The sequence below is a fragment of the Phyllostomus hastatus genome, unplaced genomic scaffold, assembly GCF_019186645.2.
Source record: "Phyllostomus hastatus isolate PE091 unplaced genomic scaffold, TTU_PhHast_1.1 phas_contig_34, whole genome shotgun sequence".
NCBI lineage: Eukaryota > Metazoa > Chordata > Mammalia > Chiroptera > Phyllostomidae > Phyllostomus > Phyllostomus hastatus.
Window position 1 is genome coordinate 48,817,357 of NW_025333857.1, and position 14,106 is coordinate 48,831,462.

Here is a 14,106-nt window from a genome sequence, read left to right on the forward strand (position 1 = left end):
TTATTCTTAACCCCGAAGTCCCTCTGGGATTTTCGTCCGGCTCGCCTGGGAGAGCCAGCTTTCCCTGTGAGTTCAGAGTTTATTTTCCTGCTCCTTCGCACCCCCCCGCCCTTTTTTCTTTTAAAAAAACGCTGAGGATGGAGAAGGGCCCACGATTTCTCCTAGGGCTCTCCTAGGGCTCTCCTAGGGTGGAGTGGTGGAGGATCAGTCCCGCCCCACCAGTGGGGTCCAGTCTCCTGGAGGGAACTCACCCTCTTTCTCAACCTCCGGTCTTAAACGAAAGCAAGTCCCTGAAGTGATTCTCCGACGGCTGCTTCCTGGCAGGGACGCCCAGCCAGCGGCCAAGATGTCCACAGCGGGGAAGGTGACTCGGGTTCCCAGTGGGAAGGTCTACCAGCAGATCTTCGAGGCTGAGGTAGACCTGTCCTTTTGTCGCCCCTTTTCCTGCCCCCCAAACTTCCCTCTGTTCCCCAAACTTCCCTCTCCTCCCCTCCAAACTTTCCTCCACCTGAATGAAGTCTTCCTTGCCTGGGAAACTAATGAAATAAGGACTTGGAAAATAGCTTTCATTTTAAAAATAACTCTTGTTCTTAAGATGTAGGAATATAAAATTAGAATGTGTGTTGTTGAAAATTAAAAAATTTAAATTAAAAGCTTTAAATTACTCAGAAATAGCCAGAATTAACCATGGGATGTTCTGGGTCTTTTTCCGATGCATGAAAGCATCCCTAAGTTTTCTGTTCAAAACCTGGGTCTGATTCCATCCTTGCGTTTGGAAACCTACTTTTCCCTACTGACAGAACCTCAGAGACCTTGCCCATGCCAGGGGCCGTTCACGCCCTTCGTGACATTCCGTGGCTGCCTGGTCGACATAGGACTTCCTGTCCTGCATTCAAGGAACACCCTCTTGACAGCCGCACAGGTGTTGGAGTTCTCTTGTCATCTGTGAAAAACTACACAGACAAAACGGTATCTTAAAAGAAATACACAGACTGGAACATGTCCTTTGAAGTTCCGCAGTGCTTATTTAACAGGGATCTGCAGGCCTACTCTGAACCCTAGATAACGCTCTCGGTGGAAGCCTGGGAGATGATCAAGGGACAGAGAGACCGAGCGAGCAAATCCCTCACACGACCCTGCTCCCCGGGAGCCCCACCGCGTCCTTGATGTTGGCCCACTTTCTGTGTGTTTCCGAGAGCGCTCCTCGCTCCTGCCAGGCCGGAATGTTTGGTCGCTTTTCTCTGCATTTAAAATTTGGACATCACACTGCATACTTTTTAAATAAGTTTTAATGTGTACTTTTCATTGATGTGTTTTATGGTATATCATAAGCATCTTCCCATGTCACAAACAATTCTTTCTAAGTCTCGTTTTTAACAAATGCCTGATATTCCATTGAAGGGACCTGTGATGTCCCCTCAACCAACCCCCTGTTATTGGGGACAGTTCCATTTTTCCAGGTCCTCTCGATGATACAGAATGCTGGGGTGAACGTCTTGGTCTTCATTAACATCTCTTACAAGACGTCTTCCTGGATGTGGTTGGATGGCTGTAATGGGGAGGGGAGAGCTCTCCTGTAGGACATGTGCCCTGCGAAGCACCTTCCTGCTGGCAGGTTTACACTTGACCTTCTGAGACCGCACAGTCCGCCCGAGGGGGCTGGGGAGTCTGTGCGCTGACCCCGCCCCCCAACTGGATCAGGTGCAGCTGGTCCAGTCCCTGATGGCCTCCAGGAAGCAGAATGCAGAGCTTCCCGTGACCCTGAAGGATGGCAGCAAGCCCTTGATGAAGAAGGGGGATATTCCTGAAGGGGAGGTGATGTCTTCTCGGCAGCGGAAGTGGGTGCGCAGCCTGCCCAACGACTGGGTCACAGAAAACCCTGTCCTCTACAGGTAGGTCCTGCCATCCAGGCCACACAGCCACACACGTGGTGGCGGGGGGCGGACATCAGAGCCTTCAAAACCTCAAAAAGAGCTCAGGATGAAACTAGGTAGGAATAAAGTCCCAGGGACTTAATAGCACCTACTTTGGAGGGTAGTTTGCTTCTCCTTCCCTTCTCCCAAGGGCCAGGCACCAGGCACTGTGATCCCACCCTCCTGGAATTTCAGGCCTCTAACAGTAAATGAATAAGCCGTTCTCCCCAAGGATGGGAGGGCCCTGGCGCAGAGGGTGGGGTGGTGGGGCAGGTGTCCGGAAAGCTCTCTGAGGAGGGGCCCCAGCTGAGATGGGAGGACAAGGGAAAGGAAGCGTGCGGCAAGGCTCTGAGGCAGGATGGGCTGGGTCCACTCCAGAAGGCTGAAGAAGCCAGCGGGCCTGGGGACAGGGAGGTGAGGCTAGGAGAGGCTTTCAGGCCACAGTCGGTATTTTGGACATTACTAAAGTAAGCAGCTGATTTGCACTGCTAAGGTTTTCAGGGTGCCGTGTGCAGAATCTGAGGAGCTGCACAAAGAGGCAGGGAGGAGGCCGCAGCGGGCTGTGTTAGCTTGGTGGGGCTGTGAGAGGGAGAACAGGGCAACTTCAGGTGTCCTTTGGAGGCAGAGCCCTTGGACCAGGTGATGGGCTGCATTGCAGGAGAGATGCCCTGTGGGTCTCAGGTCTCTGGCCTGAGCACCTGGGTGGGTGGCAGAGGTGCCATTTCCTGAGATGGAAACAGATGGAGTTGGAGCAGGGAGATCAGCAGTTCCTTCTGAACTTCCGACTTCAGGAGCTGAACTTGAGATTCCCGAGCATGCCATTTTAGCTCCCTGGGCTCCGACTACTCAAGTTGGAAAAAAGGAAAGAAAAGGAAAGCCAAGGTTTCATCTTCCTCATGGGGCGCTTGGAGAATGCAGCAGAAGCTGGGCTTCCCTTCTGCCCTTCAAGCTCTGCAAACGCTAGACCCTCTCTGGCTTGGGACTCTGGGACAGGAACTCAGTTCTTCCCTACCAGCCATTGTTTTCCCTTTCACCCCCTTTGGAGGAGGGGTTGACCCAATGCTAGGTAAAGATCTCTGCTCTGATCTGACCCTCAACTTTTCCCAGGGAAAGCGCCCCTGAGGCTTCTGACCCCTCAGCACCCTTAACTGCCTACAGATGGGCAACCCACTAGGGACTTGAGTCCAGACTGGAGGTTAGCATTCTGCAGCCCATGAGCTGATGCCTGATGCTGAGATGCAGAGGCACAGACAGCTGGGGCCTGTCCATGCTCCCCCTCACCCCATCCCACCCCACCCCACCCCAGAGGTTGGCCTCGCAGCCTGGCTGTGACTCTGGCTCCCTGCAATGATCCCAGGCCCCTCTCAGCTGATCTGTTCTCATGCAGGTCCGGGGTCTACCAATATCTCCCTGTGCATCTTGAGGGTCCCCCTGCCCCCAGGGTTTAGCTTAGGACCATCCATCACCCTGATAACCAGATCCAGCATCAGTCAGGAGGTCCTGGCGCCCGCAGGACAGCGTTTTGGAAGGCACTTCTCTTGAAGGTCTTGGGCGTTGTGCTGTGCTATGCTGTGCGGGCTTCCTGAGACAGATAGACAATCCGCCCCTGCCCTAGACACCGACCCAGGGCACAGCCCCCGGGGCCCGTGGCAGGAAGAGAGATGTGGTTGTAACCTGTTAGACCGTGCCACCCTCCAAATAACTGGGGTCACTGACTCAGCACTGGCATCTCTCCAGGGTGCCATGTCCCCTTTCTGAAAACGTAGCCGGTCAAACCCAGTTGCCTTGTGTGTTCATTCCGGCAGGGTGGGGACATGGGTGGGTGGAGAGCGGCTCCAGGGAAGGAGAGATCACCACCAGTGTAAACCAAGTCCCCAAGTCCCCTGGCAAGTGGCAGAGAAGCCAGAGCCATCAGCAGCTGCCAGAGTCGGGGCCCTCGGGCTCCTGTGAGGCCACCTTAGTCCAGAGGCCTTTGGTTGACGAGACCGGAAGACCCGCCTCCGGAGGGCCAGCCTGGGCCCCGGGCCCTGCAGTGTTCCTCACCGGGAGGCCTGTAGTGAGGGCTACGTGGGAAAGGCCTGGTAAGTGCTGCACCCACAGGCACCCTGAGGAATGGCAGGCATCTTCGAGAACCAGCAGATGCCCAGGCAGGTTGTAGGGAGACTGGCCCAGCCTCAGGACACTCTGAAATCAGTGGGCCCGGGCTGCAGGCTGCAGACAAAGTCCAGGGACCACCTGTAGACTCCCCGGTGTCAAGCTTCCCTAAGGGTGAGGGGGTTGGGGTTTTACTGTTCATATCTGGTCGTGCCTCAGGGAAAAGCAAATTACCAAGAAGGAAAAAACGCAAGAGAGCGAGAGTACCATCGCTGCCCTGGAAGTCCGGAGCCTCATGGACACCATCGGTGACCTCCCCCGTGCCCTGTCCCTGGTGCTCTCCCCTGGGCCTTCCCCCCTTGGACTCTCCTCTGGGCCCTGTCACCTGGGCTGTCTCCGCTAAGCCGGCTCCCATTCTGTTTCTCCCCTGAGGACTCCCCCCTGAGCCTTCTCCCCTGGGCCTTCTCCCCTGCTCCCTCGCCCCGGGCCATCGTCCCTGGGCCATATTCCCTGGGCCTCCCCTGGGCTCTCTCCCCTGAGCCTTCTCCCCCTGTTCTCTCTTTCCTGGGGGCTCTTCCCTGAGCCCTTTCCCCAAAGCCTTCTCCCCTCAGCCTTCTCCTCTGCCCCCTCAAACCCAGCTCTTGCCTCTGGACGCCCACCCCTGTGTCCTCTCCCCGGGCCCTAAACTGAGCCTTCTCTCCTGTTCCCCTCCCCTGTGCTCTCCCCCGAGTCCTCTCTCTTGGTTCTTTCCCCTTTGGGGATCCCCTGGGCCCTCTCACCTCAGCCTTCTCACGTGGGTCTTCCCCCTCGCTCCCTCTCCCCTAAGCCTGCTGTCCTAGGCCTGTCTCCTGCTCTGTCTCCCCTGGCCTTTCTCTGCTAAGCCTTCCCCACTACCCTCTCTCCCCTGGGACTCTATCCTTGGCCCCCTCACCTGAGCCCTCTCCCCAAAACCTTCTCCCCTGGGACTTCTTCCCTGCTCCCCCTCCACTGGGGACTCTCCCCTGGGTCTACCCCTAGACCCCCTCCCTTGGCCCTCTCCCCTGGGATCCAGAGCCCTCTTTTCCCTGAGCCTCCACCCCTAAGCCTTCTTTCTCCCCTTCCCTTTCTCTCCTGGGCTCTCTCCCCTGCTCCTTCAACCCTGGGCACTCTTCCCTACACCCCCTTCCCTGGGATCTCATCCCTGGACCCCTCCCCAGGCCTTCTCTCCTGCTTTCTGTCCAGTTGGCTCTCTCCATTAGATCCGTCCCTCTGGGCCTTCTCCCCTACTCGCTCTCCCCTGGGGTCTCTCCTTAGGCCTCTCCAATGGGCTCTGTCCCCTAGGCCCTCTCCTCTTGGTCTTCTCCCCTGGGCCCTCCCCTGACTCCTATTCCCCGGGCTCTCTCGCCTAGGCTCTCTTACCTAGGCCTCTGGGCCTTCTGCCCTGCTCTTTCTTGATGGGATCTCCCCCCTGTGCCTCTCGGCTGAGCCCTCTCCCCAGAGCCTCCTCCCGGGGCCTTCTCCGCCGCTCCCTCTCCCCTGGATCCTCTCCCCTGGGTTCTCTGTCCAGGGTCCCCTCTCCCGGGCCCTTCTCCCAGTGCAGGGAGCTGGCAGAGGAGGGAGTGACCGCCCGCACTCTAGATATTTTCTGATAAAAACAGTTCATAGAAAATGTTGCTGGCTTTACTGCGATTCCCCAGCGGAATATCTGAACCCACCTTTTCTTCCTTCATGCCACAATGTCCTTGTTGACTTTACCCCGTTATAGCGGCTTGCTTTCTTTATGATTGAACAAGTAATACGCACTCACTGTAGGAAAACAAAGGAAGGAGGTAGTCATGCAGTAAGAACTCCCCCTCCACAATAGCACCCACTCTCCCCTTTAGAGTGCCCCCCACCCACGAAATCACGCATGTGGTGTCCAGCTTCCCGCCTGGGTCCTGGGGACGGCAGAGCAGAGGGAGATGTCCGGCGCTAGAGCAGGGGGCGCACATCCAGGTCCCTGCTCAGCCACTGCCGGCCTTTGTTCTTTAACCGCCACACCCGAGGGTCCCCACTTGCAAAACAAGACCAATGAGTAACTGAGTTAGAACAATGCCTGGTACTCATGAAGTGCTGGGCAAATGTTGCTTGTTCTTATTTGTGTATGCATTTCCTTCTATAAACCCTTTTAAAAAACATAAATGGTCCCATTAAATACATACCATTCTGGAACTTCATTATTTTAAAGATTTATTCACTTTTAGACAGAGGGAAGGGGGGGAGGGCAACATCCATGTGTGCGAGAGAGACATCCATCGGTTGCCTCTTGCACGCCCCCAACCCGGGACCTGGCCCGCAGCCAGGTGTGGGCCCTGACCCCAGGAATGGAACCGGTGACCTTTCGGTCTGTGGGATGACACCCAACCCACTGAGCCACACCAGTCAGGGCCCATTTTGGAACTTTTTGCCAGCATTTAACTGGGTAGGTGAGACTTCATTTCCTGCAGTACTTACGGGTCACCTTCATCTCTTCTCTCCTTTTCCGTAAGACTGACACTGCTGGCCAGGCTTTGGGATCCGCCTTCTGAACCAGGGCACTTTCTGCCCTGCTGCCTTTTCCTGGGTGCTGTCCCCCGGCCTTGGGGCTCCGAGTGCGGCCTCATCGCCTCTTTCGTTCTCCTCCAGTTCCTGAGCGGGCCAGCACTGTCAGCCTTCAAGGAGACTACAAGAGGAAGGCCTTCGAGAGCGCTCTGGGGAGTTTTAAGGAGGAGATTGCTGAGATTGGGATGGTGAGAACCCTTGCTGTTGCTCTCCTGCTGTCCCCGGGCCATTCCAAAGGCAGGTTTGTCACGGCCCCGCCCGAGCTTTCCGCCTGCTCTCAGAGGTTCTCAGGGGCTCGCCTGGCTGCCCACGGAACCGTCGTAGCCGTGTTTGAGTGGCTCGTTGCAAGTGCTCATTCTGACACAGCACTGTAAGCCGGGTTCTGTTATTACTTCATCGTACAGGGGAGCCAAGGCGGTTTCATCTGACTTGGCACGTAAGGGGCCAAGTGGGGACTACGCTCCAGGTCTGATGTCACGGCCCAGCCTTCGGTGTCTCTGCTCGGTCCCACGCACGAGGGGCCACGCGGCCTGACCCTCCACTGACATCCTGATGCTGCCTGGCCCTTAGGTGCTGCCCTCGCTTGGCTCCTGTGCCTCCTCAGAGACCTCATCCCCAGCCACACAGGGCCCAGAAGATTCCCTAAACAGCACCCTTCTAGGCCCTTCCGGGTCCTCTCTGAGCCACAGATTGCGGTGACTCCACTTTCTTCCCGAGGCTTCTCTGGGTCGTGTTGTTCCCCTAGAGCAGTGGAGCTGGCTCTGCACCCCAAGTATGGATACGGTGCTCCCCCAGGCAGCTCGTCACTCTCCTAACACATCCCAGCTGGACAGGAGCTCTGTCTCACCCACGAGCGCTGTGGCTTGGGTCAGGTGTGGCCACACAACCTAACTGAGCCTTAGTCTCTTCATGTGCAGTTAACTCGGAATTCTGTATCAGCTGCTTCTTTAATGAACATTTGTTGAGCCCCAACCGTGAGCCTCGCCAAGTGCCAGCACCCGCCTCACAAGCTGTAATGAGGACCCAGTGCGTCTAAGGATGAGGGCTTGGCTCAGCACAGAGCAGAGGGCCTGGCTCATGGCACGTGCCCCGCGTCGTGGCTGCCTCTGAGCTCTGGCTGTGAGCTGATGGGTGAATCTTAACTCTCAGGTCTAGGGAATGAGTATGATGTTTGAGACAGGACCACGGCTGCCGCTGCCGCATTAGGCGGGGAGGGGCTTCCTGCGGCCCCCAGGCTGCGGATGCCATCCCCCTTGCCCTCCTGGCCCGCTCTAGGACATGGAGCCTCTGGTCCTGGAGCCAGGAGCGCTTCTCTTAAAAAAGCTGACTGGGTTCAAGGAAGACATCGACTGTCTCTTCCAAAAGATGGAGAACGACAACCTCGAAGACTACAATATCAAAGTAGGGGTCCTCTCGAGGGTCGGGCCGCCCCGCCCTGGCCCCTTCCCCTTCCCGCCCTGCCCTCTGTTCCCCCAGCCTGACCCAGGCTCCTCGGCACAGACCCTGTTGGACCTGTGGGACCAGGTGGCCGAGAAGTTCCTGCTCCAGAAGCAGGGCATTAAGGAGCTGGACGAGACGCTCTACTCGGTCGAGTTCTCCCGGGTGGACAGAGTGAGTGGGCCTCCCTGCGGGCTCCTGGGGGTTTCCACGCATGCGAGGGGCCACCTGTTTCCTTTTCGTTCTCAGGGAGAAAAAACAGTCACTAACCATGGCATCTGGTCGTTTCCAGCTGAAAAGCGTGTTGAAGAAATATGTGGAGATCATACAGAAGACGTCCTACCTCATGCAGCCCGACGTGTACAGGCTGATGAACAAGGAAGCCATGGTGAGTGGGTTTCACGTGCAGGGGGCCAGCCCATGGAAGAGGGGGCTGGGGCCCCAGGGGCCCCAGAGCCTGGCGTCTCAGGAATAAAGGGCCTCGCACAGGTGGCATTTCCAGGTGACTCAGGTTGGCCAGTTAGGTTCAGAGCCAGAGCCTTAGTTAAGAATTTTCAACAGCAGTCTGTCTAAAGTGCATTGCTTACTTCCCTGCCCTCTTAACCCCGGTGCACCTAATGCAGCGGCATCGTTTTGAGCACTGGCGATTTTGCCAGCGCCTGCCGGGCCCTGTCTCAGCCACCATGTGCAGTGCAAGAGGTGCTGCACAGGGAGGCATCGCCTGGAAGCTGTTGCCATCCCAGAGTGGTCTGTGCCCTCGTGGGTGACCCCAGTCTGCTGCTTTGTTGGTCTAGTTTTTCTGCCGGTTCTTGCCTCTCCTCCTGCCGGCCATCAGAGTCTGCGGCTGAACCGTGCCTGCCCCGAGCTCTGTCCCCAGTGCTTCCCTGTCCACACCTGGGCCTCCCCCAGCTGCTGCTGTTCTTGACGCCTCCCAAGTCAGTACGGTCTGACTTCTCCGCTGCACGGAAGTGCGCTTCTTTTGGCTACTCAGAGGCGCATTTTGCTTGCCTGAGTTTCCAGCTCCTGAGCAGAAAGCTGGGCAGCCAGATAATGCAGAGAGGGGTACAGTGTTCAGAACCACACAGGGGCTCCAGCCCAGGTCTGTGACTCAGGGTCCCGGACAAAGCACAGACAGGGAGCGAGCACAGCCACCCCTCTCCCCTGCCCAGACGCGGAAGCTCCTGAAACAACGCAGGCCCTCTCCCTGGAACTCCCTGTCCAAAAAATGGGGACAATAGCCCTAAATCCCCAGTACTTGTTGGAAAGATGATAAAACAGGGCTCAGCAACAGTGGCTCTCATTTTGAGACAAGCAAGAGTTCCTAACTTGTATCCGTTTGATCCATTAGGGGAGTCAGAGTTGGCAGTGTTCCATTTTTGTTCCACTGACTGACTTTCCAATGTTTATTTCTCTCATTATAACAACTGGCAAATTCTGCTTGCTGTATGTGCATGTATCTCATTTAATTTCACAAATTCCCTGTGCTGTAAATATCTTCATATTACGGCTGCAGAATGGGAGGTGCTGACCAGTGCCAGGAAGGACAGCTGCGTCAAACCTCAGGTTCCAGCCAGTGTCACAGCAGGCTCTGCCCACTGTGCTCGGCAGGTCCTCACCCCTGCCCCAGGGAAGTGCCTCGAGGGTGTTAGGACCTGTAGAGAGACATTTTCAGATGCCATAGTCCCTGGGGGATGGGACAGACTGCTCTCATTGAAGGCAGCTGGATGCCGAGTGGCTCAATGGTGGTGACGCACAATGAGGAATCCCCCCACTGCCACGCCAAGTGTGGCTGGGAGTGAGCCCCTGGGAGGGCTGCCCGGAAGTGGCCCGGCTCCGGCCTCCTCTGGTTCTCGTCTCTGCCATGTGTGGCTTGTCCCTGACAGTGTGAGCACTCTGCTTTTGGACACATTTATTTAAAACAACACAAAAAACAGTTAAACACTGAGAGCCCACTGGAGTGCTTAACTCCACTGAACCAAAATCAGTGTCTGTAACAAACAGTCTGAGGTACCTTTGGAGCGAGGTGGAAGCTCACACGGTCGCCGTCCATGGCTACAGAGCTCCAGGCAGCTTTTGTGAGTGCCCAGTGGCCCTGAGCACTCCTCAGACACTGTACCACCTGCATGGCCACGGCCACACCCGGCCCCAGGACCTCCGCCCTCTCCAGCCTCCCACCACCCCCACCCAACTGGGCCCTGTTCTAACCTATGAGAGCCCGCCCACGCATCTAGAGCCTGCCTGCCTGTGACCACAGGACATGAACCACGCCCTGCTGGGCAACCGGAGGGCCATCGCGCAGCTGTCCGTGAACCTGATGGAGGCCACGCTGAAGCAGGAGCTTGAGAGCCGGCGCCGCTGGCAGGACCTGACCGATACCTGGAAGGCTCTCAAGAAGAGAGCCCTGGTGCAGGCCTTCAGGTCTGTGGCCACCCACGCTGCCCGCAGCCCCTCCTCCCCCAGCTCCCCTGGCCGCGGCGGCGGGGAGGGGGTGGTGGGCAGTGGGGTGGCCTTCTCCCTCCCTCCATGCCGTCACTTGGAAGTGCTGTTGTTTTTCTGGTGGTAAAAGTAATATGTGCTCATTTTTTAAAAAAAAATGAGAATAGAGCAAAAAAATATAGAAGCAATTAAAAATTACCACTAATCCTTCACCACAGTGAGGAGCACAGCTGATATTTTGACATATTTTCTCCCAGGCTTTTTTAGACCCACACGGCGCGTGTAGATTTCTGAGAGCAGTATGAGCTGCTGGGAAAGGCTGGCCTGGCTGTCTGCCCCATCACCTCTCTCACCGTTACACATGTTACACACGGCCCTGCGTCACTGGGCCCAAAACAAAGCCTGTTCCTCGGCTTTGATACCTCCCTCCCTGCAGTGGGAAACTCCCCCCATGGGAGGGCAGGCGAAGAGAGGGCCCATCTCCCTGCTCCTCTGCCGGGGGGGGCGGGGGAAGAGTGCTTTGTTAATACTGACACGAGGGTCCTGGGGCTTTGGCCAACCAGCAAGGCTTTCTTTTGCAAAGAAAACGACACTTTGGGCCCAGATGCCTGAGGACACCAAAGCGTGTCTATCCATCTGTGTTATGGGTCTGTTCGTCTGCACTTCCAGATGGAGAGCACAAGAATCTGACACTGAGGGTGAAGGAAAGTATACTGAGACCTGGCTCCACCTGTACTTTCCCTATGACCTTGATCTAGCACTTGAACATATGGAGCCTTTCTCTCTTTGTGCAAAGCCGGCACTGTGGTGGACCGGTGATAGGGCTTCAGTGATGGTCAATGTGATGCTGCATGACACGTGTCAGGTCGGGGCCTGGGAGGTTGTTACAAATGCTGATGATAATCACCGACAGTGATGGCGGGAGCTGGCATTTCCTGGGCATTTCCCATGGGTCAGGCACAGTGTTAGGGGTGCTTCGCTTGCAACACCTTGCTGGGTCTCTGTCACCGTTTGCTCCATTGCAGAAGAGGAAACAGATTCAGGGCGGGGGGACTGACTTGCCGAAGGCCCCAGGGCTGGCAGGTGGCAGTCAGGACCCTCACCTGGAGCTGCACTCTCAGTGCCAGAGCCTCACTCTGCCCTTGGTCCTTCTCCTCCAACACCTTCCCTTCTTTTCTCAGTGTCCCGGAGGCCCAGGGTGGGAGGAAGGGCTGGAGTGTGTAAGCGTGCTGGGGTTCTGGATGTTCTTACCACAGACCTTATCTCCTCTCTCCCGCCCACCTTGCCTCCCCTCTTTTCTCCATGGTGCCCACACGTCTGGACACCCAGTGAGTTCATGGCCAGTGAGAGGATCCAGGCTCCTCTGGCCGTGAAGAAAGAGCTGGAGAGCCTGCTGAAGAACCAGAAGGCCCTGCAGAAAAAGCGGCTGAAGCACGTCTGCACCATCTGGTACGGCGGGATGGGTCCCCGGGGAGGGGTGCCTCTGGGGTCCGCAGGAGAGGCAGGCATGGTCCCCATCCCTAGCACTGACGTTTCTCCTGAGGCACCCTCCAGACCAGGCCACCATCTGCTGGTTCTCTGGCCCTGGGCTGGCTGCCTGTGCCCACGCGATGGGCTGTTCCAGCCCCCAGGGCAACAAGAAAGAAGTTTAGTGTGACTGGGCAACAAGAAAGTTTGGAAGGGATCAATGGCAAGGGGTGAGGTGGGAGGGCAGTGGTGGAGAGAAAGGGGCAGGTTAAGCAGTCGGACTGTTCTGAGGGCAGTGGGGGGCAACGTGGCTCCATCAGCTTGGCGGTTTGGAGGATGAACTGGAGGGACTGAGCCTCAGGGCTGGAGACCGAGAGGTCAGTGAGGACACTGCTGCCATCAGACAGGGAGCCCGTGGGAGGCTGTGCACATCCCCCCACCCCCCCGACCTGGGTCTGGCCAGTCCCGACCCCACAATAAGCTGTGTGGTGGGAGGTGCACTGAGTGTTCTAGACCCTGGAAACCCACTGCCCGGCAAGCCCGTAGCGTCCACACTCAGCAGCAGGATGGAGCCTGTGAGCTCCCGCAGCCCGGAGACACTTAAAGTCTTCCCTGGCCCCTGCCACCCTGGTGATCCTGGGACTGCCCCGCACAGAGCCCAGGTTCTGCTAGGACGTGAATGACAGGGCCCCACATGGCCGCCCCCTTGGCTGGTACCCCCCGCTCCACGTGCAGCCACATCCCCATGCAGGTGTGACATTAACAAGGTGGATAAAAACCTCAGTACAAGGAAAAGTGCTTTTGCTGTTTTCCATAGCTCCACTCATTTCTGCCCCCGAGCCCCTGCTTGTTAAACTGAACGAAAGCCAATGCCAGGCACCCATGCCCCTGCTCCATCTGCACCTCCCCCGCCCCTGTGCCCACAGGCAGCCCCTCTGCAGGTCCGTGGGCAGTGTGGTGGGGTGTGAGGTGGGGTGTGTTCCTCCCCCGCCCCTGTGCCCACAGGCAGCCCCTCTGCAGGTCCGTGGGCAGTGCGGAGGGGCGTGTTGCTAAGACTCCCGGGGCCCCAAGAGGGACCTATCCCAAGTCCAGGAGGAACCCCCATGGAGTTTCTCAGACCCAATAAGCACATGGGCATATAATTTAAAAACAATTTTTCGATTACATTTGCACTTTGGAGTAGTGTGTGATGTACAGAAAAGGTACAATGACAGCCCACAGAATTCCTGTGGGCCCCTCACCGGTCCCCCTGCTGTGTCATCTCAGGTTACCCTCCTCCACTGGGGACGTGTGTCACAGCTAAGAAATCACTTTGATGCCTTCCCTCCCGTTAACTAACCCTCCCAACTTATTCAGGTTTACCAGTTTTCCCACTGATGCCCACTTTCCACCCCAGGACCTAGCCCAGGGCACCTCATGGCACACGGTGTGACGTGCGGGCTGGAGGCGGTGCAGGGTGCACCCCTGTGCCTTCCTTTTGCTCTTTACTGCTCATGACTGTTCTTTGCTGGCATCATCGTTAATAGCAGACCCTCTTCCACTGTCAAAAGTGTCCTGGTTTGGACAGCAAATCACATGGTCCCTTTAGCCAGATGCACCTTTTCATGTTATTAAACAACACCCCAAATGTAATGGCTGAAAACAACAGCCATTTCTTGTTTCTCATGACTCTGTGGGTCTGTTAGGTCGTTCCTGTGGTCTGGGCTGGCCGGGCTGGGGAGGGATCGTTGAGGATGGCCTCACCCCCACATCCAGAGCCTCAGCTGCCCCTCTCTGCGCTTGCTCTCTTAGCCTCCAGGAGGCTTAGCCGGGCTTACAAGCATGGCAGGGTGGCACCAGATCTCCCTGCAACCAGGGAGGGCAGGGAAGTGCTCAAGCCTTTCCCAGCCTCTGCTGTGTCCCCTTTGCTAACATCCCATTGGCTGAGCCCAGTGGAGAAGCAGACTCCACCTCCTCATGGGAGGGGCTAATGATATTTGGCCATTTCTGCATCTGCCACACTTTTTAAATGACTTCACAAGGGGATTCACTGTACTTTATTCAGACAATTCTCTGTTGGTGGCTAAGGTGGTTTGCATTTTTTTCCTGTTTATAAACAGTAATGTTAAGCTACCAATTTAATATATAACTTTGTATAATACATTTTATATTGATATCTCAGATTAGGTTCCTGGAAGTGGCTTCTTTGGTCAAGTGATAT

General features: G+C 56.5%; 1 protein-coding gene across 2 annotated transcripts in view; it reads left to right on the plus strand.

The window, feature by feature from the left end:
* The first annotated feature begins 331 nt into the window (after positions 1-331).
* Positions 332-14,106, plus strand: part of CCDC180 (coiled-coil domain containing 180) — a 49,901-nt gene continuing 36,126 nt past the window's right edge. The window contains exons 1-9 of one of the 2 annotated variants that reach the window (XM_045840736.1): positions 332-415; positions 1,702-1,892; positions 4,227-4,315; positions 6,651-6,754; positions 7,842-7,967; positions 8,067-8,177; positions 8,296-8,391; positions 10,258-10,421; positions 11,769-11,888. In XM_045840736.1, the coding sequence (XP_045696692.1) occupies positions 347-415; positions 1,702-1,892; positions 4,227-4,315; positions 6,651-6,754; positions 7,842-7,967; positions 8,067-8,177; positions 8,296-8,391; positions 10,258-10,421; positions 11,769-11,888 (1,070 nt within the window). In that variant the 5' untranslated portion in view covers positions 332-346. The remainder of the gene's footprint in view (positions 416-1,701; positions 1,893-4,226; positions 4,316-6,650; positions 6,755-7,841; positions 7,968-8,066; positions 8,178-8,295; positions 8,392-10,257; positions 10,422-11,768; positions 11,889-14,106) is intronic. The other variant, XM_045840737.1, reaches the window with a different exon arrangement.